At 46.7% G+C, this 26375-nt stretch overlaps 2 protein-coding genes and 1 pseudogene across 6 annotated transcripts in view; 2 read left to right on the top strand and 1 right to left on the bottom strand.

Annotated features, from left to right (window-relative positions):
• Positions 1-26375, top strand: part of Hm13 (histocompatibility minor 13) — a 44850-nt gene that overhangs the window by 10534 nt on the left and 7941 nt on the right. For all 5 annotated transcript variants that reach the window (XM_042694259.1, XM_042694258.1, XM_042694256.1 and 2 more), the window contains 7 exons: positions 4924-5006; positions 11842-11930; positions 14656-14741; positions 14849-14974; positions 16161-16218; positions 18967-19050; positions 24858-24894. In XM_042694259.1, coding sequence (XP_042550193.1) covers positions 4924-5006; positions 11842-11930; positions 14656-14741; positions 14849-14974; positions 16161-16218; positions 18967-19050; positions 24858-24894 — 563 coding nt within the window. The remainder of the gene's footprint in view (positions 1-4923; positions 5007-11841; positions 11931-14655; positions 14742-14848; positions 14975-16160; positions 16219-18966; positions 19051-24857; positions 24895-26375) is intronic.
• Positions 11937-14649, top strand: LOC122120163 (malignant T-cell-amplified sequence 1-like). The gene is made up of 2 exons (XM_042694260.1): positions 11937-13366; positions 13463-14649. Exons 1-2 carry the CDS (start codon positions 13178-13180, stop codon positions 13721-13723), a joined length of 450 nt encoding a protein of 149 aa, XP_042550194.1. The 5' UTR covers positions 11937-13177; the 3' UTR covers positions 13724-14649.
• LOC122120164 lies at positions 22896-23887 on the bottom strand (annotated as a pseudogene).

A 26375-nucleotide genomic window follows, 5' to 3' on the forward strand; every position in this document is an offset into this window, starting at 1 on the left:
AATTTTTACTGATCTGTGGATGAAACAAACGCATAATTTGTAATGTCTCCTTACATAATTTGTAATTTATAGTTGCCTCCATGCTTCATTGTTGGATCAGAAACACTTTTATTGTGGGGAGAGGGTCCACTGTCCCTCAGCTTTTCAGCTCAAGGCTAGGGCTCTACCACTTGAGCCACAGTACTACTTCCGGTTTTCTGGTGGTTTATTGAGGTAAGAGTTTCATGGATTTCCTTGCCCATGCTGGGGCTGGCTTTGAACCACAATCTTAGATCTCATCTTCCTGAGTAGCTAGGATTACAGGCATGAGCCACTGGCGCCCGGTTCAAAAACATTCTTTTTTAAGTTGGCAGTTGTGGCACATGTCTATGATCCCAGCACTTAGGAGGCAGAAGAAGAACAATTATGAGTTCGAGGCCAGCCGGGGCCAAATAGTGAGGTCCTGTCTCTAAAAGCCATTAAAATGAAAATAATCTTTAATGTTTCCAGAATATCCTTATAAGCAGATACACTATAGGTGATATACAACATCATCTTCACTTTAAGCAAAGTGTCATTACCATTTTTACTCTGCGCACTGTTCTGTTTTCTCTTTTTTTCCTGGAACTCAAGTGAATAGCTGAGTACATCAAATGTCTTGACTCGTAGCATACCATTCTCAGACCCTGTCTTTGTTTGAACCCCTTCACTAGTAATGCCCACCTCCCTTCCCACCTTTCTTTCCCTATTCACCAGAGATCACTGCTCCCACATGTCTGGCATGTTGGTGTGTCTATATGAGGGAGAGTTGAGCTCTGCCACAAGCAGTCTTATATAGCAAGTCTCCCTCTGCTTCCTTTTCCTTTCCCCTGTACTCAGGTCTTTCTGCTGCTCTGCCAGCCCCTTGCTTCCGATTTGTCTTGTCACAGAATTATTCACGTCTCTCTTGTGCTGAGAGCAGGAATATATGTCCAGCCTGTCCTGAAGTCCTCTTACATGTGTAGTAACCGGTATTCTTTCCTTAGGCCAGATGCCCTCTTTTTGAAGCACTGGCTTCCTGTTTCTCAGCCTGTTCTCTCTTGGATAAGTGAGCTCCAACCGGCCTTGTGTCAAAGCCCAGTGTACCTCTCCCTGATGCTGTCGAGGGGCCACTTTGAGGTCCTGAAAGACAGCTGGTTAGCTGACTGCTTAAGAGAAAAAGTGGCTTTGCTTCAGCCCTTTTTTCCCTCCCTCCTGGTTGGGCTAAGTCTGTAACTGCTTTGTAAACTCCTAAAGCTTTATATTTTCCTGATATCTTGATATCCCCATGGACAAGATTTATGCATCCTGCCCAGGCAGCCAGGTGCATTGGTGTGATGAGACTGGTTTCTACCACCAGCCCCCTCTGCCTTTCCTTGATGATATTCAGATACAGAAGAGAAATGAGAAATTCCCCCAAAGTCTGTTATATATTCTTTGACCCTGACTCCAATAAAAGCATCTGTCCAGAGGTCTCCCTCATATTGAGCCTTTCTGAGGTACTTTCTGGATTGTTTGAAATGTCATATTGTAAGTGGAGAGATAAGCCTTCTGTATGGTTTTTTTTTTTTTTTTGGGTCCAGTCGTGGGGCCTGAACTCTGGGCCTGGGCGCTGTCCAGCTCAGGGCTAGCGCTCTACCACTTGAGCCACAGCGCCACTTCTGGCTTTTTTCTTTTTGCTTATGTGGTGCTGAGGAATCAAACCCAGGGCCTCGGGCATGCAAGGCAAGCACTCTACCACTGAGCCACTTTCCCAGTCCCTGTATGGTCTTTAAGGGACATTCCAACACAGGGAGGCATGTGCACTCAATGGTCCCTGGAGACAGGGACATACTCTTGGACAACAAGAATCCTTGAGCAGTTGTCCATGTTGGAGACCAGTGTAGAGAGCAAAGGCAGAAGGAGGCATTTCACTATGTGTTTAAACGTTGCTGGGTCACAGGTAAATGAGGGCAAGAAGGATAGCTTGTGGCAAGAACCAGCCTATTACTAGTCACCCGGCCACGTAGGCAGGGTGTGCCCAAGCCTATTTTTAAGAATGTTGAGGCATCAGGAAAAAGTCTTGAAATTTTAATAACATTTTTAATAACACTTTAATAACATTTCTCAGCCTTTTACTACATTTGCTTTATCTCACCTCATTTAAAACAGATTGTGTTGAAACAGCTTATAAAAATTAACTCCAAATATAAGTGTAATGAAAACCTGTAATCCCAGCATTTGAGAGGCAGAGGTGGTAGGATCAAAATTTCTTCAAGGCCAGTCTGGACTATACAATTAAGACTGTCTCAAAAAAGAAAAGAACAGAAAAAAAAAATCAGTAGCATAAGAAAAAGTTGCTGGGCATGGTGGCTCACCTGTAATCTAGCTACTCAGGAGGCTGAGATCTGAGGATCATGGTTCAAAGTCAGCCCCAGCCTAGGGCTGTAACCTTCGCATTATCAGGCACTGATTTTCCTCATCTATTCAGTGATTCTGCATTTATTGAGTACTGTCACATCGAGCTCTGTGCTGGGGACACTGTAGGGAGAAAAGCAGTTGGTGGTCTCTGCCCCCAGGATAGATGTGAAGTGGCTCTAGAAAAGCTGTAGTGCCAGGAAAGCACAGAAGGACCAGCGCAGGCTGAGCCCCTCCTGCCCATACCACCACACTAGACAGCAGTAGCACCATCCACCTGCTGCTCACCCAGAGCGCCCAGGCATCTCCTTCATCCCTGCCTCTTCTCCCAGCCCCTATATATACATCCTGCACTCTGGTTCCAGAACAGATCTGGACCCTGCACTACTCATCACCCTCCACGCCACTGCCTAAGGCATCACTCTCCTCCCTGTGTTGGGTTCTGCAGATCTTCCCTGAGCACTGTATTTATTACCACTTTTGCCATATAGGTTCTTGTTTTTTTTTGTCGGTTGTGGGGCTTGAACCCTGGGCCTGTGCACTGTCCTTCAGCTCAAGGCTAGAGCTCTACCACTTGAGCCACAGCACCACTTCTGGTTTTCTGGTGGTTTATTGGAGATAAGAGTCTCACAGCCTTTCCTGCCCGAGCTAGCTTCAGACCATGATCCTCAGATCTCAGCCTCCTGAGTAGCTAGGATTACAGGCGTAAGCCACTGGCGCCTGGCCCATGTAAGGTCTTCTATAAGCAGAGTTCCTCTCAGACATCAGATCATGTCATAGCCTTTCTCTCAGCTGTCACTATTCCATGCACACACAAAGAAGTGCCACCCCGACCTCTGTACCTGCCCTCCCCTCTGCCTTAGGTATCACCCCCAAGAATCTTTACAACCCACTCTTCACTGATTTTAGGATTATGCTCCAATGTCCTCTTCCAGAGGTCTTCCTTAACTACCTGTTTGAAATAACTGTCACTTTCTCTTAACTCTGCCCTGCTTGGCTTTTCTGAAGCACAATCTGATAAGACATTGTGAATCATTGGTTTGTCAGTAATTCTCCCTCCATCAAAGGCACAGGAATTCTGGGTGCAGGAACTTTGCCTAATTCCTTGCTGCATCCCAGGTGTTCAGTAAGATACCCTTGAATTGGGGGAGGAGGTACACTAGAATGCCAAGAAAGCAACCTAAGGAAAACTCTGAGCTGAGAGTGGAGGAAGGATGAGTAGAAGAGACATCTCAGGGCAGCATGTGCCCAAGCTACCTGTGCATGAGTATGGCACAGACCACTATAGGGGCTAGAACTGAGCATGGCAAAAGGAAGACACTGCAGGGCTTCAAACAGGACAGTGGCTAGGAACCAATGACTTACACCTGTAATCCTACTCAGGAGGCTGAGATCTGAGGGTCACAGTTCAAAGCCAGCCCAGGGAAGAAAAGTCCGTAAGACTCTTATCTCCAATTAACCACCAGAAAATCAGAAGTGGTGCAGCTCAAATGGTAGAACGTTAGTCTTTGAGCTAAAGAGCTCAGGAACAGTCCCCAGACCCAGAGATGAAGCTCCACAACTGACAAAAAAAAACAGGACAGTGACTCTAATCAGAGTTGCTCTGTATGTGTGTGTGTGAGTGTGATGGGCTTGAACTCAGGGCCTGGACACTGTCTCTGAGCTTTTGTGCTCAAAGCTAGCCTTCTACCAATTGTAACCACAGTGCCATTTCCAGCATTTTAATCATTAATTGGAGATAAAGCCCAGGCTGGCTTTCAACCACAATCCTCAGATCTGAACGTCATGAGTAGCTAGGATTACATGCGTCAGTCACTGACATCCAGTATAGGAAAGTGACATTTAAACAGATTCTGTAACAGGCCTGCTTGGAAGTAGCCAGAGTTCCTGTACAGTGTCTGAGAGCACATCTTTTCCTCCATTAAAGACCATCAGAATGTCAAATTCAGTAGAGGAGACAGCAAACATGGAATCATACAGCATAACCTTGCCAATGCCCAGAATTAGCATGACCACTGCCTTAGGATGTTTCTTAATTTCACCTGGCAGTAAGAAAGGGAGCAGCAGCTGTCAGGGCCTAATATCCTGACTGCCTGCCACCGTCAAGAGGCATGGTCAGAACTGATGTGAGATGTCTAGTAATTAGCATGCTTGGAGGTTTGGTGGCCACTTTGTAGGTGCTCCCAAGATTTTTGAACAGAGAAAATGGAGAAGTGAATTCTGAGGTTCCAGCAGCTCTCTTGGATCTGTGTTTATATTTTGTCATCCCCCACAACTACCATGAAAGACTAGGCATAAATATAATAACTGTCTTCAGATGTGGAACCATGATCACAAACCTTCAGACTCCTTTGGAAGGTACATCTGGGGGCTTGAAGGGCCACCCTTTTTTTCACAGCTGTACAAAATAGAAGGCCCCTAGTATTGCTTGACATTCTTCCTGATTGTCTCCTAACTCCTGAGAGGGGACTTTGGTTTCCTCATGGCTACCAGCTACCTAACTTCCTGTTTTCTTTTTTATTTCTGCAGATATTCTCCCAGGAATACATCAACCTCTTGCTGTCCATGTATTTCTTCGTGCTGGGAATCCTGGCCCTGTCCCACACCATCAGGTCAGAAGGCATCTCTGCAGCATTTGAAGCCACTTTCTTGGGAGCAAGTACAGGGTCTTGGATATGAACATGACCTTTGGTGTCATTGAGAGCCAGGTGTGGATCCTGGCTGTAAAATCCAAGGCAATCTTGCCCTTGTGTCATAAGGTGACCTAAGATGAAAATCATAACCTCTCTGGGCTACAGTTTCCACATAAGGGCTGATAGAGTACCCAGCTGGAGAGTTGCCTGTGAAAAGTACTGTCCTGGTAGTTGGCATAGCACTAGATGAGGGACGCCAGTGCACTAGGCTCAAGTCTTCACATATCATCTTTTCTCTTAATCAGAGGCACAGTGTGGGAAGCAGGAGTGCAGACACTGAGAAATTTGACTGCCTGACTTTGGATCCAAACTCTGCCACTTAATAGCCCTGTAACCTTGGGCAAGTTACTTACTTAATCTCTCTGAATGTGAAGAAAATAATAGTACTTCTCTCCTAGGGTAATGTGGAAAACTTTTTGTGGTCAGTCATAGGGCTTGAACTCTGGGCCTAGGTGCTGTCCCTCAGCTCTTCAGCTCAAGGCTAATGCTCTACCACTTGAGCAACAGCACCACTTCCAGTCTTCTGGTGGTTAAATGGAGATAAGAGTCTCCTGGACTTTCCTGCCCAAACTGGCTTTGAATTGTGATCCTCAGATCTCAGCCTCCTGAGTAGCTACGATTACAGGTGTGTGCTACCGGCTCCCAGCCTAATGTGGAAAACTTTTAACATGGTATCCTACACTTACTATGTTCAACAGTTTTTTTCAGTACCAGGGTTGCACTTAAGAGACTCCTACTTTTATGAGATGCTTGCTTAGCTGGTGCTCTACTACTTGATCCATGCCTTCAGCTCTGCTTTCTGCTGGATATTTTGGAGACAAAGTCTTTGAGACTTTTTTGCCTACGTTTGCTTTGAACTATGATCCTCTGGATCTCAGATTCCTGGGTAGCTAAGATTACAGGCATGAGACATGAGCACCTGGCATCTTACATATTCTTATAGCTTTTATCTGTGCTAACCTGCCACATAATCATCTATGGTTAGTTTTTGCTTTTAATCCTGAGTTGTAGTCAGGGAAACTGAAGCACAGAGAGGTTAAGAAGTTACTAGGATCACAGAGATGGTAAGTAACAGAACCAGAATTTAAACTCAGGTCTATGTGACCCAGAGGGGGCTACTATTGACTTTCTATCCTGTGCACTGCAAACCCTCAACATCCTTGTACTACCCACCACATGGGGGACAAGTTGTGCCCAAGCTTGTGTTTACAAAGATGTCTCAGTATGTTTCAACTGTCCCCTTGCAGTGGTTAGCCATAGGCTGAGAACCACTAATAGGGAGGTGGCCAGCAGACCAGGAATGTTCCCAGAAGGGAACTTGACTTCAACTCCAAAGGGTGGAAACCTGGAAGAGATCAGGCCAAGAGTTTAATAGTCCCTGCATATAAGTGATCACTATCAGCCTTTTCCCAGTGCAGTCAAAGAAAGCACTAGAGAGAAAGAACAGAATTTCCCTCAGCGACAGTGAACACCATGGAGAGTATGGCCCATTCCTCAAGGCATAGTGGCAGGATGGGGTGGTTAGAGCATAGTTTTGAGGGGCAGCCTGAGACCAAGGCCTGGTTCTCCCAGCTTTGCAATTTGCAGAGGTTATTCAAGCTTATCTGAGCATCAGTTTTCTAAGCTACAGAAAGAACCTCACAGAAAAACAGGAAGCATCAAATGAGCCTCTGTGTGCAGTGTCCTTAAAACACATGGCAGGCTACAGTGAGTCCCATGCTAGCCTGAGCTTACATATTGGGACACCACTCTGGTCTTTGGACTGATCTAGTACTACCTTCACCTACCCTGAGCCTTAACCTACAAAATCTTACTCGCACATTGAGAAGTGTTTTGTTTGGTTTGGTTTGGTTGGTGGTGGGACCTGAACTCTGGGCCTAGGCGCTGGCCCTCAGCTCTTCAGCTCTCCCACTTGAGCCACGGTGCCACTTCGAGCTTTTTCTGCTTATGTGGTGCTGAGGAATTGAACCCAGGGCCTCATGCATGCAAGGCAAGCACTCTACCACTAAGCCACTTTCCCAGACTCATCTTGAGAGAATTCTTATCCAGCTCCCTAGTCTGAAATGTGAAGGCTTAGAGAACCGGCAGTAAAGGCTGCACTCATGAGGACCTATGGCAGGGATGGAAAGAGTCACTCGACTCCATCCTAGGCTGATGAAGACCCAGCCCGCCCCACCTGCGAGCCTGGCCATCCTACCTCAGTGTTACTATAGACTGAGAGAACCCCACATTGTTTGAAAGCCACAGATGGGCCATATGCTAAGGAATTATGAGGTTACTTTATCTTAGCAACCCTTCAAAGAGATATTATCTCGATCCAACTCCCACACCAGATATATTGAATGATTGTCTCCTAACCAATTTGGAATTTTTCATGATAGATATCAACAGAAAATAAAAACTAACAGTAGCTTAGGGATGTAGCTTGGTGATAGAGAACTTGCCTTGTAAGTTTTAAACCCTGGGCTTGATCCTTCCTTGGCACTCAGAAAATAAAAAAGAATGGAATAAATAAAAATAAATAAAAAATGGAATAAAAAGTAAAAATTGTTAACTAGAAACTATAAATAATGAAAATGAGTGTCATATCCATCCTAATATAATTTAGAGCAGTAATGAGATATTATGTCTTATAAGCCCAGCAACTCAAGAGGCTGACTGACAGCCAGCAGTTGTGGCGCGCTCCTGTAATCCTATCTATTCATGAAGCTGAGATCTGAGGATCATGGTTCAAAGCCAGCCCAGGCAGGAAAGTCCATGAGATTCTTATCTGGTTAACCACCAAAGGCCAGAAGTAGAGCTATGATTTAGTAGTAGAACTCCAGTCTTGACAGAAAAAGTTCAGGGAAGCCGGGCGCTGGTGGCTCACGCCTGTAATCCTAGCTACTCAGGAGGCTGAGACCTGAGGATCGCGGTTCAAAGCCAGCCCGGGCAGGAGAGACCATGAGACTCCTATCTCCAATAAACCACCAGAAAACCGGAAGTGGCGCTGTAGCTCAAGTGGTAGAGTGCTCGCCTTGAGCTGAAGAGCTGAGGGACAGCGCCCAGGCCCAGAGTTCAAGCCCCACGACCACAAAAAAAAAAAGAGAAAAAGCTCAGGGATAGCATCCAACCAGACCCTGAGTACAAACCCTTGTACTAATCCTCCTTCCCCGCCCCCCCCAAAAAAAGAATAGATTTAGGTATAATAAAAGAAAGCTGAAGCTCCACTTCCTGCTTTTTGGTAGTTTATTAGAAATAAAGAGTCTCACAAACTTCAAACCACAGTCCTCAGGTCTTAGCCTCCTAAGTAGCTATGATTATAGGTGTGAATCACCAGCATCTGGCTCAATTTTTTGTTTGATTTTTTTACTTATAGCAACAAAATTTGACCTAAGAAAATTAGAGCTAGCTGGGCACCAGTGGCTCATGCCTGTAATCCTAGCTACTCAGGAGGCTGAGATCTGAGGATCACGGTTCAAAGCCAGCCGGGGCAAGAAAGTCCATGAGACTCTTATCTCCAGTAAACCACTAGAAAACCGGAAGTGGCACTGTAGCTCAAGTGGTAGAGTGCTTGCCTTGAGCTGAAGAGCACAGGAATAGCACCAGAGTTCAAGCCCCATGTCTGACAAAGAAAATTAGAGCTTGTAAAAATACTAGGTAGCTATGGACAGAGGTGTGCTCACCATACAGAACAGTCAGAGCAGCATATGGAGAAAAATTTGGTAGACAAAAACTGCCAAGTGAATGAAATTATTGTTTGTATGTAAAAGAACTACATGCTCTAAAGATAATTTTACTACAAAGAGAAATACAATTTAATTATGGGGGAGGAGGGTTATAGAGAATTTACCTAACAATTAAACTGACTCTTGTTCAGTTGAATTGAGTTTTCTTTAATACCTTCTCAAAGAAAATTACGGGATTGGAATTTCCATGAGCTTTATATATCCACAAACTTAAGAGTCAGATGTTCTTCCAGATCTATACAACAGTGGTCCAAAGGTGTGAGATGGAGAAAATTGAGGTTTGGAAGGGTTATGTGACTGCCAGGAGCCACAGATAGCAATGGCAGAGTGAGGTTTTGAGACCAGGCTGCCAAAAGTCTGTAGGAGCTGATCCCACCAGCCCACCGGCCCCAGCTGTGGTTTTCTCAGATCTCTGCACCTTTGCTACCATCCTGCTGCCTACCTCAATACTCTGAAAACAAACCATAGCTTATGGTATAGGGGGTGAGGCTATGAGCTGCCGTTATCTTTTGTACAGTCCCCAAAACTCAAGTCCAACTAGACCCCAGATATCCTCCTGCCAGCAGAGCCTTGGCTTATTTTTATCACCTCTGACAGTTCCTGTCCTGTGCAGCTGACCCTTGGAGGACAGAGGCCCAAAGCTGCCACCCCAGGAGGAGGAGGCCACATCACCAGTTTCACTAACCCTTACCATCCACTCCCAGAGAAGAAGGGTACCTGGGTGGTTACTTAGAAATCACAGGCCTTGTTTGACAGGAGCCATCAAAGGCTCTCTGCCTACTGCAAAAATGCATTGAGAGTTGTTCAGCAAGCATTTACCATTTACCACCCAGTTACCATGCCTAGCATGGATGGCAGGAAGATAAGTAGATAGGAGCCACTGCTCAGAATCACAACTGCCATGTGTCTCTTCTTGAGTTATATACAGCCTCTCTTTCCTCCAGAACAGACACCAGTCTGTTCAGTGTGGTACTGTACATCTGTAGTCTTCTCTACTCAGAAAGCTAAGGCAGGAGGATCACAAGTTTGAGACATATCGGGGCAATTTAGTGAGACTCAAAATTTTTAAAAGGCTAGGAGTATACCTCAGAGATAGGACACAGGCTTAGCATAAACCAGGACCTGCGTTCCCTCACCAGCACAAAGAAATGACAGTTGAGAAAAATTGAAGCTGCATTTAATTAAGTTCAGAAGATGCACTTACTTAATCCTGTGAATAGTCCCATGAGAAAGGAGTTACTTAGTGGTCCAGTTGTACCATAGATCATGCCTTTAATAGTAGAGCTGTAATTTGAGCCTATGAAGTCTGGCTCAAAGCCATATTCTTAACCAGCATACTATGCTGGTGAGAAGCAGAACATCAAGTTCCTAAGGAAGAGGCCAGACTGGGCAAAGGCCTTATTAGCTCCTTGAGCCACCTCTCTGCCTCTGCCCATAACTACACATACCCCAGCTTCAGACTTCCCCAAAGGTACCTCTATACACTCAGTTTCCAATCTCATCCATACCAGCTTCTGCCTCCCACATCTTTGGAGCTCTGCATGGAAGCCCATTTCTGATTCCAGCCCCCTATCTACCACATCTGCCCACAAGGCCTCTCAATATTCATACTGCAACCCAATCCTCCAAGCTACAAGCAATCGGTTCTGGAACAAATGGGGAACCTGAGGTCCAGAAATAGTTCTTTAGTCCACATCTTTCTCCAAGACACCAGAATATTAGAGAACTCTTGTCCACATGTCTTAATTACAGTGACCTGGACATATCTAGGCTGCCTCGGTTTACCTTTAGTTGGGAGAACAGTTATGTTTTCAAGCCCAGCCTCTAGAAACTGCACTATACAAAAGCTTACAGTTCTCACATATCCCTGTTGCAGTCCCAGCACTTGAGCTGAACATCTCTTCTACCTTTTCATCTTTACACAATCCTTTGTCCTTACAAACTAGTGGAAAGGCTGAAACCAAGGCTTGGAATTCCTGACTGCCATACTAACTCTATCTGCCTCTGTTTTTGTGTATATTTGGTGGGAACAGGCATTACAAAAATCACTGGGTACCAGTGGCTTAGGCCTGTAATCCTAGTTACTCAGGAGGCTGAGACCTGAAGATTGTAGTTCAAAGCCAGCCCAGGCAAAAAAATCCATGAGACTCCTCTCCAATTTCCATGGGAAGTGGTGCTGTGACTCAAAGTGGTAGAGCTTTAGCCTTGAGCAAAAGCACTCAGGGACAACACCCAGGCCCAGAGTTCAAGCCCCAGGACCAAACAAAAAAAAAAAAAAACACCAGGAGTTCAGAGAACCAGGTTTGAACCTCAGGACAGATACTTTATCACCCTGAGCAAGTCATTTTATAAGAACCTTTTATCTAGCCGGTCGCTGTGGCTCACGCCTGTAATCCTAGCTACTCAGGAGGCTGAGATCTGAGGATCACGGTTCAAACCCAGCCCGGGCAGGAGAGACCGTGAGACTCCTATCTCCAATAAACCACCAGAAAACCGGAAGTAGCACTGTAGCTCAAGTGGTAGAGTGCTCGCCTTGAGCTGAAGAGCTGAGGCTCGCCTTGAGCTGAAGAGCTGAGGGACAGCGCCCAGGCCCAGAGTTCAAGCCCCACAACCAACAAAAAAAAAAAAAAAGAACCTTTTATCTATAGACTAGGAAAAAAGCCAGGAACCTGTGGCTCACACATGTAATTCTAGCTTCTCAGAAAGCATAGATCTGAGAGCTACAGTTTGAAACCAGCCTGGGTAGGAAAGGCTATGAGACTCTTTTATCACTGATTAACCAGCCAGAAACCCTCAGTGGAGCAGTGGCTCAAGTGATAGAATACTAGTCTTGAGCTCTAAGAGCTCAAGGACAGAATGCAGGCCCTAGTTCAGCCCTAGAACTAGAAAAAGAAAAATTAACACCTACCTATCTGTGGAGCTGAGGGTGCCAAGATGTAACAGCAGTAAATGGGTGTTGAGGGTTATATTAGAGCTATTATTCCCAGGGGGCTCTGTTTGCCAACTTGCTTTGTCTTTCCTTCTAGCCCCCTCATGAATAAGTTTTTTCCAGCCAGCTTCCCAAACCGACAGTATCAGCTGCTCTTCACTCAGGGCTCTGGGGAAAACAAGGAAGGTCAGTGTTACCCACTTTCCCCTATGGTGTTTTGGTTTTCCCAGTTGTCTCCCAATACTGGATTCTCCCAATAGAGAAAATGATGAAAGTGGGCTCCAGGATATCTTTCCCTAGGTTCATATCCAGCTCTGCCACACTTAAACAGGACTCTGGGTGGATGGCTTATCTCTCTGAGCATTAGAATGGTTTTGCTGGGGCTTTTTCCCCCCATCTGAAAAACGCAAATCAAGCACCTTCTTCATAGAAGACCTTTTGGCTCTATTAGGACACAGTACATAATGAAAAACACCCAGCACACTGCCTGGCTCATAAAAGTACTCAACTAAACACTGCTGTCAATCAGGTTTTATGGTGTCTGTTTTTGTGTGATATTCAACCGGAGACTTGAAAGAGGGATTCGACGGCTTTTTTTTTAGCCATAGAGGGTTCCGGGGAGCCTAGGGATAGCGGGTTGTCATGTGGGTCCGAATATGGACTCGGGATTATCAGTAGCGTGACCAAATGGAAGCTGTAGCCCCGTTGGTAACAGTCGTAAGCCGTGGAATGCGTCCCCCTGCCGGCACCAGGCCCCTCCACCGCGTCGGAGCAGCAGCGTTGTTACGGGATCCTCTGTCTCCAGTGCACACATACCGAATAAACGATTTCTGGATTTTTTTTTAAGGCTAAGCCTTTTTTTTTAAGAGACCAGAGTCTCGGGGTCCGGACCACATCGGTCCCAGCTCTGCCTTACTCGGGTGGCCCTCGGGTCCGGGATGGCGACCATCGCTCCACTGTCCGGCCGAAGACATTGAAATTCCCCCGTCACGGGCCCCTTCAGCGGCCGGGGGGCGCTGGGCAGCGCGGCCGAGAGCGGTCCGGGAGCGAACGGCCCACGAGCGAGTGTCCAGCCAGAGCGCCGGCCGACGCCCCGCCCCAGACCCCGCTTCCGGCGACGACGGGAGCCGCTCTGCCCCTCTTCCTGCCCGTGGCCCTCCCTTTCCGCTGCCCCCGTGCCCAGGAATAGGACGCTAGAAGATCCGGAAGTGGGGGGAAAAGCGGACGGGGTGCTGACGTGATGCTCGGGAAACGGAAGTGGTCATATTTTGCGCGGCCGTAAAGCGCAGCCGGCTGGACCACTTTCCGGTTGACGACAACGGCCCGACCGCGTCCTCCGGTGCCGGCCTTCCTCGAGTGCGGAGCTTCCCGGGCTCTCACCGGTTCAAGTTTCGCGTGTGCCCGTCCCAGTTGGCGCCCTTCACCCGAGGATCATGTTCAAGAAATTTGACGAAAAGGAAGATGTATCCAACTGTATCCAGCTAAAGACGTCGGTTATTAAGGGTATCAAGAGCCAACTGACCGAGCAGTTTCCAGGTATTGAGCCGTGGCTTAATCAAATCATGCCCAAGAAAGATCCCGTTAAGATAGTCCGGTGCCATGAACATACGGAAATCCTTACGGTAAATGGAGAGTTGCTGTTTTTCAGACAAAGAAAGGGACCTTTTTATCCAACCCTCAGGTTACTTCACAAATACCCTTTTATCCTGCCACATCAGCAAGTTGATAAAGGAGCCATCAAATTCGTGCTCAGTGGCGCAAATATCATGTGTCCGGGTTTAACTTCTCGTGGAGCGAAGCTTTACCCTGCTGCAGTAGATACCATTGTGGCGGTCATGGCAGAAGGAAAGCAGCACGCTCTGTGTGTCGGAGTCATGAAGATGGCTGCAGAGGACATTGAGAAGGTCAACAAAGGAATTGGCATTGAAAATATCCATTATTTAAATGATGGTCTATGGCACATGAAGACATATAAGTGAGCCATAGAAGGAATGTACTTGGGTTAAATATAGATAATTGTGTTTGTATATGTGTTTGTGTCTGTGTGTGACAGCATGGAAACAGTGCCTCTGTAGTTATGCTGAATAAATTCAACATTCGCCTTTAAAAAAAAAAAAAAAAAAACACCCAGGGTCCTGCTACCCCAGCAGAGAATTGAAATTGGGGGAAAATTGTAGTTATCTGCTATACGCTGGAATCAGACTGGAGTGGCTACTGCTCTGTGAACCTGGGCAGCCTCCATCGTTTCTCCTGGCTTACTTGTTAGAAAGCTTAGAAGCATCAAGAATGGGTCAAACATCAGGATGCGTGCCACAAGGGTCCCCACAAGACCAACCTCAGGCCTGTTCCTGCCTTTTTTTTCTAGGCTTGTGTCACTACCCTCTTCTTCCTCTGCTATGGAACAAGAATTGCCAGCAACCTTCAATTCCTTTAGTGGCAAAAAGATTCCAGAAAGAACTGGGACCTTGTTAAAGACCTGAGTTCAGTGTGCCAGGCACTGTGCTGAGGGCATTATAAGGACCTTCACTTCCCCTAGTAGCTCTATGAGGGAGGTGCTGTTGCCGTTCTGACAAATGAGAAAACTGTAACTCAGAGAGGGAACTGTCTCCCCCAGAGTCTCCCAGCTGAAAGTGGCAGAGCCTATATTTCCAATACTAGGGACCACCTTCCTCTGACTCTCAATTTTCTCTGGGTCTCAGTTTCCTCTTCTAAAACATTAGAGGGGTTGGGATAGCTCTGATGGGCTCTTTCCATCCTAATACCCCCACCAAACTGGAGAAATCAAGGCTGAACCCCTGGGTCTGTGGGCTTCTGACCATGACCATAGACATGCCCTCCTCTATCCGGGGGCTGACAGGTGGGAGGGACAGCTCCACACTGGGGAGTGAACTTACCCAGCCTCTCTGCCCAGATATTGTCAACTATGAGTTTGACACTAAGGACCTGATATGCCTGGGCCTAAGCAGCATTGTTGGTGTGTGGTATCTGCTGAGGAAGGTAAGTAGCCAGCGCTTGTGTACAAGAGCCGGTAAGGGTGGCAGGGGAGGCAGCGTGTGGGCAGGGCAAAGTACAGTAAGCTAGGTCTAACTTCTGTTTTTCTCCAGCACTGGATTGCCAACAACCTGTTTGGCCTGGCCTTCTCCCTCAATGGAGTGGAGCTCCTGCACCTGAACAACGTCAGCACTGGCTGCATCCTGCTGGGTGGACTCTTCATCTACGATGTCTTCTGGGTGAGTCAAGCGGGCATTCCAGAGATGTCCATCTCTAGCCTCCCAGCCCCGCTTTCTTACTCCCCAATCTCTGGCCCAAGTGATAGTCATCTAAGGGAAATCAGGTCCCCTCTGGGTGGGCCCATCTGTAAAATGGAGCCAGAGAAAGCAAACTACCTATGACAGAGCCCATGCAGTACCTAGTGCCTCTGTCTACCCTCATGTCATTTTGATGGCTCTCAAATAGTAATCTCTGGGGGGCTGGGAAGGTGGCTTAGTGGTAGAGTGCTTGCCTTGCATGTGTGAGGCCCTGGGTTCGATTCCTCAGCACCACATAAGCAGAAAAAGCTGGAAGTGGTGCTGTGGCTCAAGCGGTAGAGCACTAGCCTTGAGCTGAAGAGGTGAGGGACAGTGCCCAGGCCCAGAGTTCAGGTACCATGACTGGCAAAAAAAAAAAAAAAAGTAATCTCTGGAGCAACTGAATTAAGACTCAGGGGTGTACAGATGGGTGGTAGAATACTAATGAATGGTCCAGTAATGACCTGGAAGAACAGAGACTGCCTGTGCTCTGGCTCCACACCCCATGAAGCATAGCTGAGGAATTAGATCAGCCCAACACAGGGACCTTTTCCCTGGCTCAAACAGCCATTCTCCCTTGCTGACCATTGGTGGCTCACACCTCTAATCCCAGGTACTCAAGAGACTGAGATCTGAGGATCACAGCTCAAAGCCAGTTTGGGCAGAATGCCCATGAGACTAATCTCCAGTTAACCCCCAGAAAACTGGAAGTGGCATTGTAGATCAAAGTGTGAGCACAATCACAAGTTTTGAGTGAAGAGCTCAGGGATAGCGCCCAGGCCCTGAGTTCAAGCCACATGACTGAAAGAAAAAAAAAGAAAAAGCAGCTATTCTCCCTTGAGTGGTTGGTGACTGAGGGCTTTTATCTCTTCAGGGGCTGGGGGCAGAAACAAACAGGCTGCCTAACTTGGGCCATCAGAGCTCCTTTGCAGACTCCTTGGAAGTTCCTCTCCACTGCCCAGAAATAGCATCAGGCTACCTCACCTCAGTTTCATCGGCTCTGAGCCCTCCTAGCTTCCTGCCTCATTCCTGCAGAACTCAGGCAGCAATGTTTTCAGATGCCATGGGACAGTTGTTCTTTACCACCCCTTCCTTTGCCTTCCTTCAGACTCTTCTTTTCTCCTTCCAGGTATTTGGTACCAATGTGATGGTGACGGTGGCCAAGTCATTTGAAGCACCAATAAAATGTAAGTGAGGGGCTGGGAATGTAACTTAGTGGCAGAGTGCTTATCTACCATGCATGAAGCCCTGGGTTCAGTTCCTCAGTACCACATAAACCGAAAAAGCTGGAAGTGGCACTGTGGCTCAAGTGGTAGAGTGTTAGCCTTGAGCTCAGAGAGACTCCGCAACAGAGCCCAGGCCCTGAGTTCAAGCCTTACAACTGGCAAAAAAAAAAAAGTAAGCATCTCCCACAATGTAGAACCCCCTCATCAACCATAGCGCATTCTCGTTTGGGTCAGTACTCCCTTTTCCCCATAAACTTCTTCCTCAAAGGTCTAGTGAATCTCTTCAACCTGGTTCTCTTATTTTGATTAATCCAGCTGTGTTCTTGATCTACCACCTTCTGCCTAAGCCCTTTCCCAGGGACAGCTGCTGGGTCATGGTAAGCAGAAATGGGAACAAGCTGGAAAGAAGCATAGAGAGGAGGTATCCAAACAGCCTATTGTGGGGCTGAGGAGAACTTTCCAGAGGGGAGACTACCATATTGAGAACTGAGAGCATAGGACCCACTTACCTTCTCTAGAACTCTGTCTTTCATATTGACTTGGTTTATTTTTCATTTTTTTAAGGTTTTTTTGGGGGGTTCTTTTGTTTTTTTTTTTTCTTGGTTGGTCGTGGGGCTTGAACTCTGGGCCTGGGCGCTATCCCTCAGCTCTTCAGCTCAAGGCGAGAGGACTCTACCACTTGAGCCACAGCGCCACTTCTGGTTTTCTAGTAGTTTATTGGAGATAAGAGTTTCACGGACTTTCCTGCCCAGGCTGGCTTTGAACCGCAATCCTCAGATCTCAGCCTCCTGAGTAGCTAGAATTACAGGCGTGAGCCACCGGCGCCTGGCAAGTTTTTTTAATTGTTATTATAAAGATGATGTATAGAGGGGTTATAGTTACATAGGTACTAAGGTGCTGTCCCTGAGCTCTTTTTGCTCAAGGCTAGTGCTCTACCACTTTGAGCCAACAATGCCACTTCCCATTTTCTGGTGGTTAATTGGAGATAAGAGTCACGAATTTGGGGCTGGGAAGGTGGCTCAGTGGTAGGGTGCTTGCCTTGCATACATGAGGCCCTGGGTTTAATTCCTGAGCACCATATAAGCAGAAAAAGCCAGAAGTGGCGCTGTGACTCAAGTGGTAAAGTGCTATCCTTGAGCCGAAGAGCTGAGGGACAGCGCCCAGGCCCAGAGTTCAGGGTCCATGACCGACAAAAAAAAAAAGTCATGAATTTTCCTGCCCAGGCTGGCTTTGAACTGTTATCCTCACATCTCAGCCTCCTAAGTAGCTAGAGTTATAGGCATAAGCCATGGTGCCAGGTAAGCTCATGGTCTCTAGATGAGATCATGCTTCCTAGCATTGACTCTTCACTCAGCCATATCGAGGCACAAAAGGGAAGCTTTATCTCAGGAGAAATCAATCCCCCTGCCTCTTTCCTATTTAATATCACAAAATTGGATCACAGATTCAAATTATGCATCAGCAAGACAGATGAGAAAAATACGTAATTAGCTTAGAGTCCCAGTCCTAGACTGTGCACTGATCACCTCTTCAAATCATCAGGCTGTGTACTGGATGTGCATGATAGAAAAGAAAAAGGTATGGGACTGGGAATGTGGCTTAGTGGTAGAGTGCTTGCCTGGCATTCATGAAGCCCTGGGTTCAATTCTTCAGTACCACATAAACAGAAAAGGCCAGAAGTGGCACTGTTGCTCAAGTGGTAGAGTGCTAGCCTCAAACAAAACAAGCTCGGGGACAGTGCCTAGGCCCTGAGTTCAAACCCCAGGACTGACAAAAAAAAAAAAAGTAGCCTGGTGGAGCCTTTGCCTGTCAGTGATGCCTCAGTGAAGTCAGCTCAGAACACAAAGAATTTCCTGTCTTTCTTGTCCCATTCCCTGCTGTAGACAACTTTTTGCCATGAACTGGGCTAGAATTTATAGCCACAAATCACTTCTAAATTATGTAGTCTCAGGCTGGGATGTAGCTCAGTGGCAAAGTGCTTGCCTAGCAAGTACAATATCCTGGGTTCAATCCCTAGAACCAAAAAAGAAAAAAAAAGTCAAAAGATAAATAAATTCTGTAGTCCCAGCTCAATTAGCCCAGAGGAAAAGCTTTAACATGAATAAACTCCCAGAGACTATCCATGTTCATCTTCCTAAAGAGATGGAAGCAGGGTACAACTTGGCAGCTTCTCTATTACTCTGAGCCCAAGGCTTCTACAGCTTTATAAAGCACTGAAATTGCTGGGCATCACTGGCTTAAGCCTGTAATTCTACTTACTTAAAGACTAAGATCTGAGGATTGCAGTTCAAAGCCCAGGCAGAATAGTCCATGAGACTCATCTCTAATTAACCACCAGGAAACCAGAAGTAGTGCTGTGGCTCAAAGTGGTAGAACAGTAGTCTTGAGTAAAAAAGTTCAGTGCCCTGGCCCTGAGTTCAAGCCCCACAATCAACCAAAAAAGGGAAAAAAAGAAAGCACTGAGATTGTATGGTATGTGAGTTACTTACTGCCAGAGAGCCCCAGATTTCTCCCCATTCTAACCAGCTGTGACTCCAGACAGAGACATTGCTCATCAGCCAGTAAAGTTCTCACCACCACCCCATTGCCCCCAGAAACACAAGTGTGTGTGTGTGTGTGTGTGTGTGTGTGTGTGTTACCCAGGGTTGGGGATTGGCAGCCTGAGTGTTATGAACTCTAGCCTAACTTCATCACTGTGTCTCCCTGCAGTGGTGTTTCCCCAGGATCTGCTGGAGAAGGGCCTGGAGGCAGACAACTTCGCCATGCTAGGACTCGGAGATATTGTCATTCCAGGTAACTCTGCTGGAAGAGGGTTATGGTAGAGGGGGTGGAGAGATATTCTAGAACAAGGAGGAGCACTATGAAAAAGATAGCTTTACTTGTTGAGAAAGAACAGGGAAGCCCAGGATTTGGTGAAAGATTCTTCTTCAACACACTTTTGTGGAGCAGCAGTCATATGTTAGGCCCTGAGCTGGACCCTAGATGGACAGTAGCGAACAAGGCTGTCATCATAGAAGTTCTGCTCTAGACAAACTGTCATGATTTTTAAAAAAAAAAAAAAAAAACTTAAAAAGAAAATGTCTAGGGCTGGTAGAGTGCTTGCCTAGTATGCATGAAGCCCTGGGTTCAATTCCTCAGTACCACATAAACAGAATAAGCTGGAAATGGCCCTGTGGCTCAAGTGGTAGAGTGCTAGCCTTGAGCTCAGAGAGGCTCAGGGACAGAGCCCAGGCCCTGAGTTCAAGCCCCAGCACCAGAAGAAAAAAAAAAAGGAAATGTCTAATGAGTGAGATCAACTCTGGAAAATAAAGCATATTATATGCTGGGTACCAGAGGCTCATGCATATAATCCTAGTTACTCCAGTGGCTGAGATCTGAAGATTGCAATTAGAAGCTTGCCTGAGCAAGAGTCCATGAGACTCTTATCTCCACTTTACCCAAAAATCTGGAAATGGAGCAGTGGCTTAAGAGCTCAGGGAGTTTAGGAATTTAGCTCAGTGGAAGATTACTTGCCTGGCAAGTGCAAGGCCCTGAGTTCAGTCTTCAGCTCTGAAAAACTACAAAATGGAAAAAAGAAATAAAGCTTAAGGAAATGGCACCAGTGTCCCATGCCTGTAACCCTAGCTACTCAGACAGGATAGGAAAGTTTGTGAGACTCATCTCCAGTTAAGCACCCAAAAAGCTGAGTGGAGCCATAGCTCAAGTGGTAAAACACTAGCCTTGAGCAAAAAGAGCTTAAGCCACAGAACTGGCGCATGCGCGCGCACACGTGTACGCACACACACACACACACACACACACACACACATACACACAGCTCAGGGACAGCACCCAGGCCCTGAGTTTAAGACCCAGGTCTAGCACCACCACCATCATCTCCTCAATAAAGTGTGACTGCCTCAAAGGAGCCCAACATCCCTCATAGATAAGTTACAGATGGCCTACGACTACCATTGTCCCCTTGTTCCTGTCTCCTTTGCTGAAAGGACAGAGAGCAAGAATGCAGGTGTGAGCCACTGTGTGTGCTCTTGGCACATACCTGCTTGTCTGCACAATCTAGCCTTTGAGCCACATCTATGTGTGGGTGCTTATCAGTGCGCCATGGATGTGACACAGGTTTATGTCCCCATACATCAATGAATGTGCCTCAGTGTGGCATCGAAACTCCCAGTGGAGACTCACGATAGCTACAGTGGCTAAGACTTCAAAGCTATGTGTCTGCAGACCTGGTAACAGAACATGCCAGTTCTAGTCACGGGTTCAATCAGTAGATTCGAAGGCTGTTACCGAGTTTGGAATACGTTAGAAGCCAGCTTGTTTTCTAGGGTAGGAAGATGAAAGAGCAACGGTAATAACTCAGGTGATGTGGGCATATTTGCCTGTGATGCTCTCTCCTTGGGCACATGCAGATGAAGCTGAGGCTTTAGGTAAAGAAAGCCTAACTTGAAGAGAGGAAAGGGGCTTTCAGAAGTGAATAGACTATAGACACTTACCAGCTTATAACCAGCTGGACTCAGACCAAGCCTGTCTTCACTGCAAAAAAGATGACACTGTAAGGCTGGGGTGTTGCCCAGTATAAGACCCCAGAATTCATCCAGCATTCATGAATGGGTGAAGTATGTATGTATGTCAAGAACCTGTTTTCCCTAGCATGATACTGGAGACTTTCTATGCATTATCATTATTAGTCCAGCAGCCCCTTTAATATAAAAACTACTTCCATTTTTCAGATGAGGAAGAAGGTTAAAAAATATGGTTCCCAGGGCTGGGAAGGTGGCTCAGTGGTAGAGAGCTTGCCTTGCATACATGAGGCCCTGGGTTCAATTCCTCAGCACCACATAAGCAAAAAAGAAAAAAACCGGAAGTGGCGCTGTGGCTCAAGTGGTAGAGCGCTAGCCTTGAGGAGGAGCTTAGGGACAGCGTCCAGGCCCAGAGTTCAGGCCCCACAACCGGACCCAAAAAAAACATATATATATGGTTCCTAGTTAGATGCGGGGGCTCACGCCTGTAATCCTAGCTACTCAAGAGGCTGAGATGTAAGGATCACGGTTCAAAGCCAGCCCGGGCAGGAAAGCCAATTAACTACCAGAAAACTGGAAGTGGCACTGTGGCTCAAGTGGTAGAGTACTCCCCTTGAGCTGAAGCACTGAGGGACAGCACCCAGGCCCAGAGTTCATGACCGACAAAAAATAATAATGAATACACACACACACACACACACACACACACACAATTTGTGGGCAAAAAAGTAAGCTGGGCCCTGGTGGCTCACACCTATAGCTACTCAAAAAGCTGAAATCTAAGGGTTGAGAATTAAAGCCTGGACAGACCAATAAATCCAAGAGATTCTTATCTCCAATTAACCTTAAAAAAAAAAAAAAAAAAAAAAAAGCCTGAAGTGAAGATTTGGCTCAAGTGGTAGAGTGCCAGCCTTAAGTGAAAAACTGGAAAAAAAGAGAAAAAAAGTAACATAACTGCTTGCCTGGGGAGCTTCGGCTTGAACTGAACTATTTCCATGTTTCACGGCTCCATGAGGCAGGATGCTTTCTTCTCAAGAAAGGTAACTCATACAAGGGAAAAAAAGCATTTGGCTTAATCTCCAGAGTATGGTCTTTCTTAGACACTCAGTGACAGACCGCTCCAATATCCTTGGTGGTCAGTTCTAGCTGTCAGTTCTGGCTGTTTCTGCATGTTTATCCTTCCCAAATTCATAGATGTCTCAGAATCTTTCAGCACTCGTGAGAATCTCAGTGAACTGGGCCCTCTTCCTGCCCAGGTGGAGCATGCTTTGAGGACCAGATGAGCTGTTAGGAGTGAACACCTCTGTCAGAACTCCAGCCCCTGGATTGGTTGAAGAACAGTTGAGAATTTATCTGCCAGGATGTTGAGTTTTCCCACTTTGCAGTAGGGCAGCCCTGGCACTCTCCACCTACCAAACTATTTAGAGTCATTACAAGTGACTAACACATTTTTCTCTTTTTTTTGGGGGGGGGGTCATTCTTGGGGCTTGAACTCAGGGCCTCTGCGTTGTCCCTGAGCTTTTCTGTTCACAGATAGTGCTCTACCACTGGTGGTTAATTGGAGATAAGGGTCTCTCAGAACTTCCTGCCCAGGCAGGCTTTGAACTGTAATCTTCAGATCTCAGCCTCTTGAGTAGCTAGGATTACAGATGTGAGCCACCAGGGCCCAGGTCATTTTCCTTTTTTAAATTAATTATTTAAATCAAGCACCAGTAATCCTAGTTACTTTTGGGAGGCTGAGATTTAAGGATCCAGGTTTGAAGCCAGCCCAAGCAGAAAAGTCTGAGACCTCTCCTTCCTTCCTTCCCTCCTTCCTTCCTTTTTTCCTTCCTTTCTTTTCTCTCTTTCTCCCTCTCTCTTTCATGCTGGTTCTGGGGCTTGAACTAAGACCCTAGGCACATCCCAGAGGCTGTTTTGTTTCTCAAGGCTAGTGGTCTAGTGCTTTAAGCCACAGCTCCACTTCCAGTTTTTCTGGTGGATAATTGGAAGTAAGAGTCTCCCAGACTTTCCTGCCTGGGCTGGCTTTGAACTGCTATCCTCACATCTCTGTCTCCTGACTTGCTAGAATTACAAGTGTGAGCCACTAGCACCTGACTCCAGGAGACTCTTTTTTTTTTCCTGGCTACAAGTTTATTCAACACAAAACAATCTCCATCTTTACTGGGGTGGCTGACCACGTCCACGACCAAATCCACCTCTAAACTGGGATTCAGTTGCTGACCCAGCCCCAGCCTCGGCTTTCTTGTCAGCACCAGGGGGCACAGCACTCTGTCTGTAGGTGTCTCTGTCAGCTTCACCTCTTGTGAGTCTTGCAGGCCGCTCGCCCTCCAGACCTTTTGGCTGAGGCCTTCCAGTCTCAGGTCAGCTGCGGCGCAAGGTAGCAGGCACAATCTCAGGGGGCAGGTGGAGGTAATCACCAAGATGCTGGATACCCTCGTTGGTCAGGTACCAATAAAAATGCCTCCAGGGGCTGGGAAGGTGGCTCAGTGGTAGAGCGCTTGCCTTGCATGCCTGAGGCCCTGGGTTCAATTCCTCAGCACCACATAAGCAAAAAGAAAAAAACCGGAAGTGGTGCTGTGGCTCAAGTGGTAGAGCACTAGCCTTGAGCTGAAGGACAGTGCCCAGGCCCGGAGTTCAAGCCCCACGACTGGACCCCCCCCCCCCAAAAAAAAAAAAAAAAAAAGCCTCCAGGCAAACTGTTCCTTCCCGTAGCCCCGAGACTTGAGAGACTGCTTGGCCTTTGTGACGTGAAGGTTTGGCACATTCTTTTTGTTGTTGTTGTTTTGGGTCCAGTCGTGGGACCTGAACTCTGGGCCTAGGCGCTGTCCCTCAGCTCTTCAGCTCAAGGCTAGCGCTCTACTACTTGAGCCCAGTGCCACGTCTGGCTTTTTTTCTTTTTGCTTGTATGGTGCTAGGGAATTGAACCCAGGGCCTCAGGCATGCAAGGCAAGCGCTCTAAAACTGAGCCACCTTCCCAGCCCCAGGTTGGGCACATTCTTGTCTGCCAGTTCTGGGTGCTTGGGCATGTGGACATCCTTCTTGGCCACCATAACACCCTCCTTAAAAAGGAGTTCATAAATGGCAATCTGGTTTTTCTTGTGCATCAACATCACAGCGGCTTCAGGGTCAGAGGCCAAGACTGGAAAGGAAAGGGGCATGCGCGATACGGCGCCTCTTCCGGGTTACGTGGCCTCGCCTCTTCTAGGAGGCTCTTTATCTCCAACTAACCACCAAAAAGCCAGCAGTGGAACTATGACTCAAGTAGTAGAGTTATTAGCCTTGAGCAAAAAAGCTCAGGAATAGTGCCCAGATTCTTAAGTTTAAACCCCAGAGCCAGCACACAAATACACAAAAATAATAAGCTGGGAGCCGTAGCTACTCAAGAGGCTGAGTTCTGAGGATCACGGTTCAACACCAGTCTGGGCAGGAAAGTCCAGGAGACTCTTATCTCCAATTAACTACCAGAAAACTGGAAGTGGCGCTGTGGCTCAAGTGGTAGAACACTCACCTTGAGCTGAAGAACTCAGAGACAGCGCCCAAGCCCAAAGTTCAAGCCCCACCACTGACCAAAAAATAAAAAATAAGTAAATAAATAATTTGTGCTAGAGGTGTAGCTCAGCAATAGATCACTTGGCTACCATGTCCAAGGCTTTGGATTTGATCCTCAGCACTGCAGAATACTTATAAATGTATGTAAATGCATATACATATTTGCATATAAATCACATGTTGTCTGTTGGTGCTTCTGATCAGCACAGAATGTTTTGGTACTTTTTTTTGTGTGTCAGTCCTGGGGCTTGAACTCAAGCCTGGTGTAGCTCTTTTGTTCAAGGCTCAACCACTTGACACTCAACCACTTGAGCCATAGTTCTATTTCCAGTCTTTTGCTAGCTAATCAGAAATAAGAGTTTCACAAACTTTCCTGCCCCCATTGTTCTAAATAGAGAAACTGGGATTTCTGTGGGCATTTGGCAGTGTTGGCTACCCCTTTAGTCCCCAATGAGGGTTCCATGCCTGGGAATACCAATCTGGGACCCGCTCCTTCTCTGCCACAATCTAACCCTGACTTTCTTCCCACAGGGATCTTCATTGCCTTGCTGCTGCGTTTTGATATCAGGTAAGGGAGGAAGGGCCTCCTTAGGGGGGACCAAATACTCTACCCAGAGCAATGGAAGCAATTCCAGTTTCATGTCCGTTCTGAAATTTAAGTGTTCCAAGAGCCCTATCCAAAATGTTCTGTAGTGTTGAGAACACAGACCAAGAGTTTAAATCCAGAACAAATGTCCTAGTGGGACATGCAGTGCTTTCTCCCTGTGCCCTTGCAAGCAGCCTAGCCTTGCTAAGTCTTGGATTTCTCACACTTAAGGTAGTAATAGACAAAAGTTCCTACCTCAAGTGCATCACAACAGTCTGGAGAGAGTGCTGAGTGCAGGCCAGCCACAATTACCAATATCATCATCCTTACCAGCCTGAGGTCAGGTCACAGGGTCCCAGCTAGGTCTCTAGCTATTGCCTGCCCTCTCCTTACTTGGATTTTTTTTTTCTTTCAGTCTGCTGTAGAAAATCAGCACAGGGCTGAGGGTATGGCTCAGTGGAAGAGAGTTTGCCTAGCTAGTCAGGGCCTAGGCACTGCCCCTGAACTTTTTTGCTTAAGGTTAGTGCTCTATCACTTGGGCCATAACTCCACTTATAGCTTTTGAGTGGTTAATGGGAAATAAGAGTCTTAAGAGACTCTTAAGAGACTTTGCTAGTTAGGCTGGCTTTAAAACATAATCCTTGGATCTCTGCATCCTGAATAGCTAAGATTACAGATGTGAGCCCACTGACACCCAACTTGTTTTGTGTCTTAGGGGTTTTGTTTTTGTGTATATCAGGGGCTTGATGGAACTTGGGGCCTAGGGCACTATCTCTGAGACTTTTTGCTCAAGTACTTTACCACTTGAACCACAGCTACACTTCTAATCATTTACTAGTTAGAGATAAAAATTTCATAGACTTTCTTGTTTCTTGTCCCCAACTGAACTTTGATCCTTAGATCTCAACCTTCTGACTGAGTAGCTAGGATTACAGGCATGAGCCATCAGTACCTGATTTATTTTGTGCTTGTTAGACAGTTTCACTTTGTAGTCCAGCTGACCTCAAACCCTGAGTGTTTACAAGCATGGACCACCTTGCCTGTTTTTGGGGGGCGGGGTTTTGTTTTGTTTTATTTTTTTTGGTCGTGGGGCCTGTACTGTGAGCCTGGGCACTGTCCCCCAGCTCTTCTGCTCAAGGCTAGTGCTCTACCACCACTGGAGCCACAGCACCACTTCTGGCTTTTTCTGCTTATGTGGTGCTGAGGAATCGAACCCAGGGCCTCGTGCATGCAAGGCAAGCATTCTACCACTAAGCCACCTTTCCAGCCCTTGCCTATCTTTTTACTTGATTGATGCTTTTCTTTTGCAGCACTGAGAGTCAAACTGAGGCCTTGAGCATAGTAGACAGGCACTAGAACTAACTCCCCAACCTCTAATATCTGGATGCTTTGTGTAGTTCCACTTAAAACCTCATGAAATCACAGGCTTCCAGATAACTTTAATAGGGCCTGACCAGTAAGTA

The sequence above is a fragment of the Dipodomys spectabilis genome, unplaced genomic scaffold (assembly GCF_019054845.1).
Source record: "Dipodomys spectabilis isolate Male_0828 unplaced genomic scaffold, ASM1905484v1 ptg000175l, whole genome shotgun sequence".
In the NCBI taxonomy this organism is placed as follows: Eukaryota; Metazoa; Chordata; class Mammalia; order Rodentia; family Heteromyidae; genus Dipodomys; species Dipodomys spectabilis.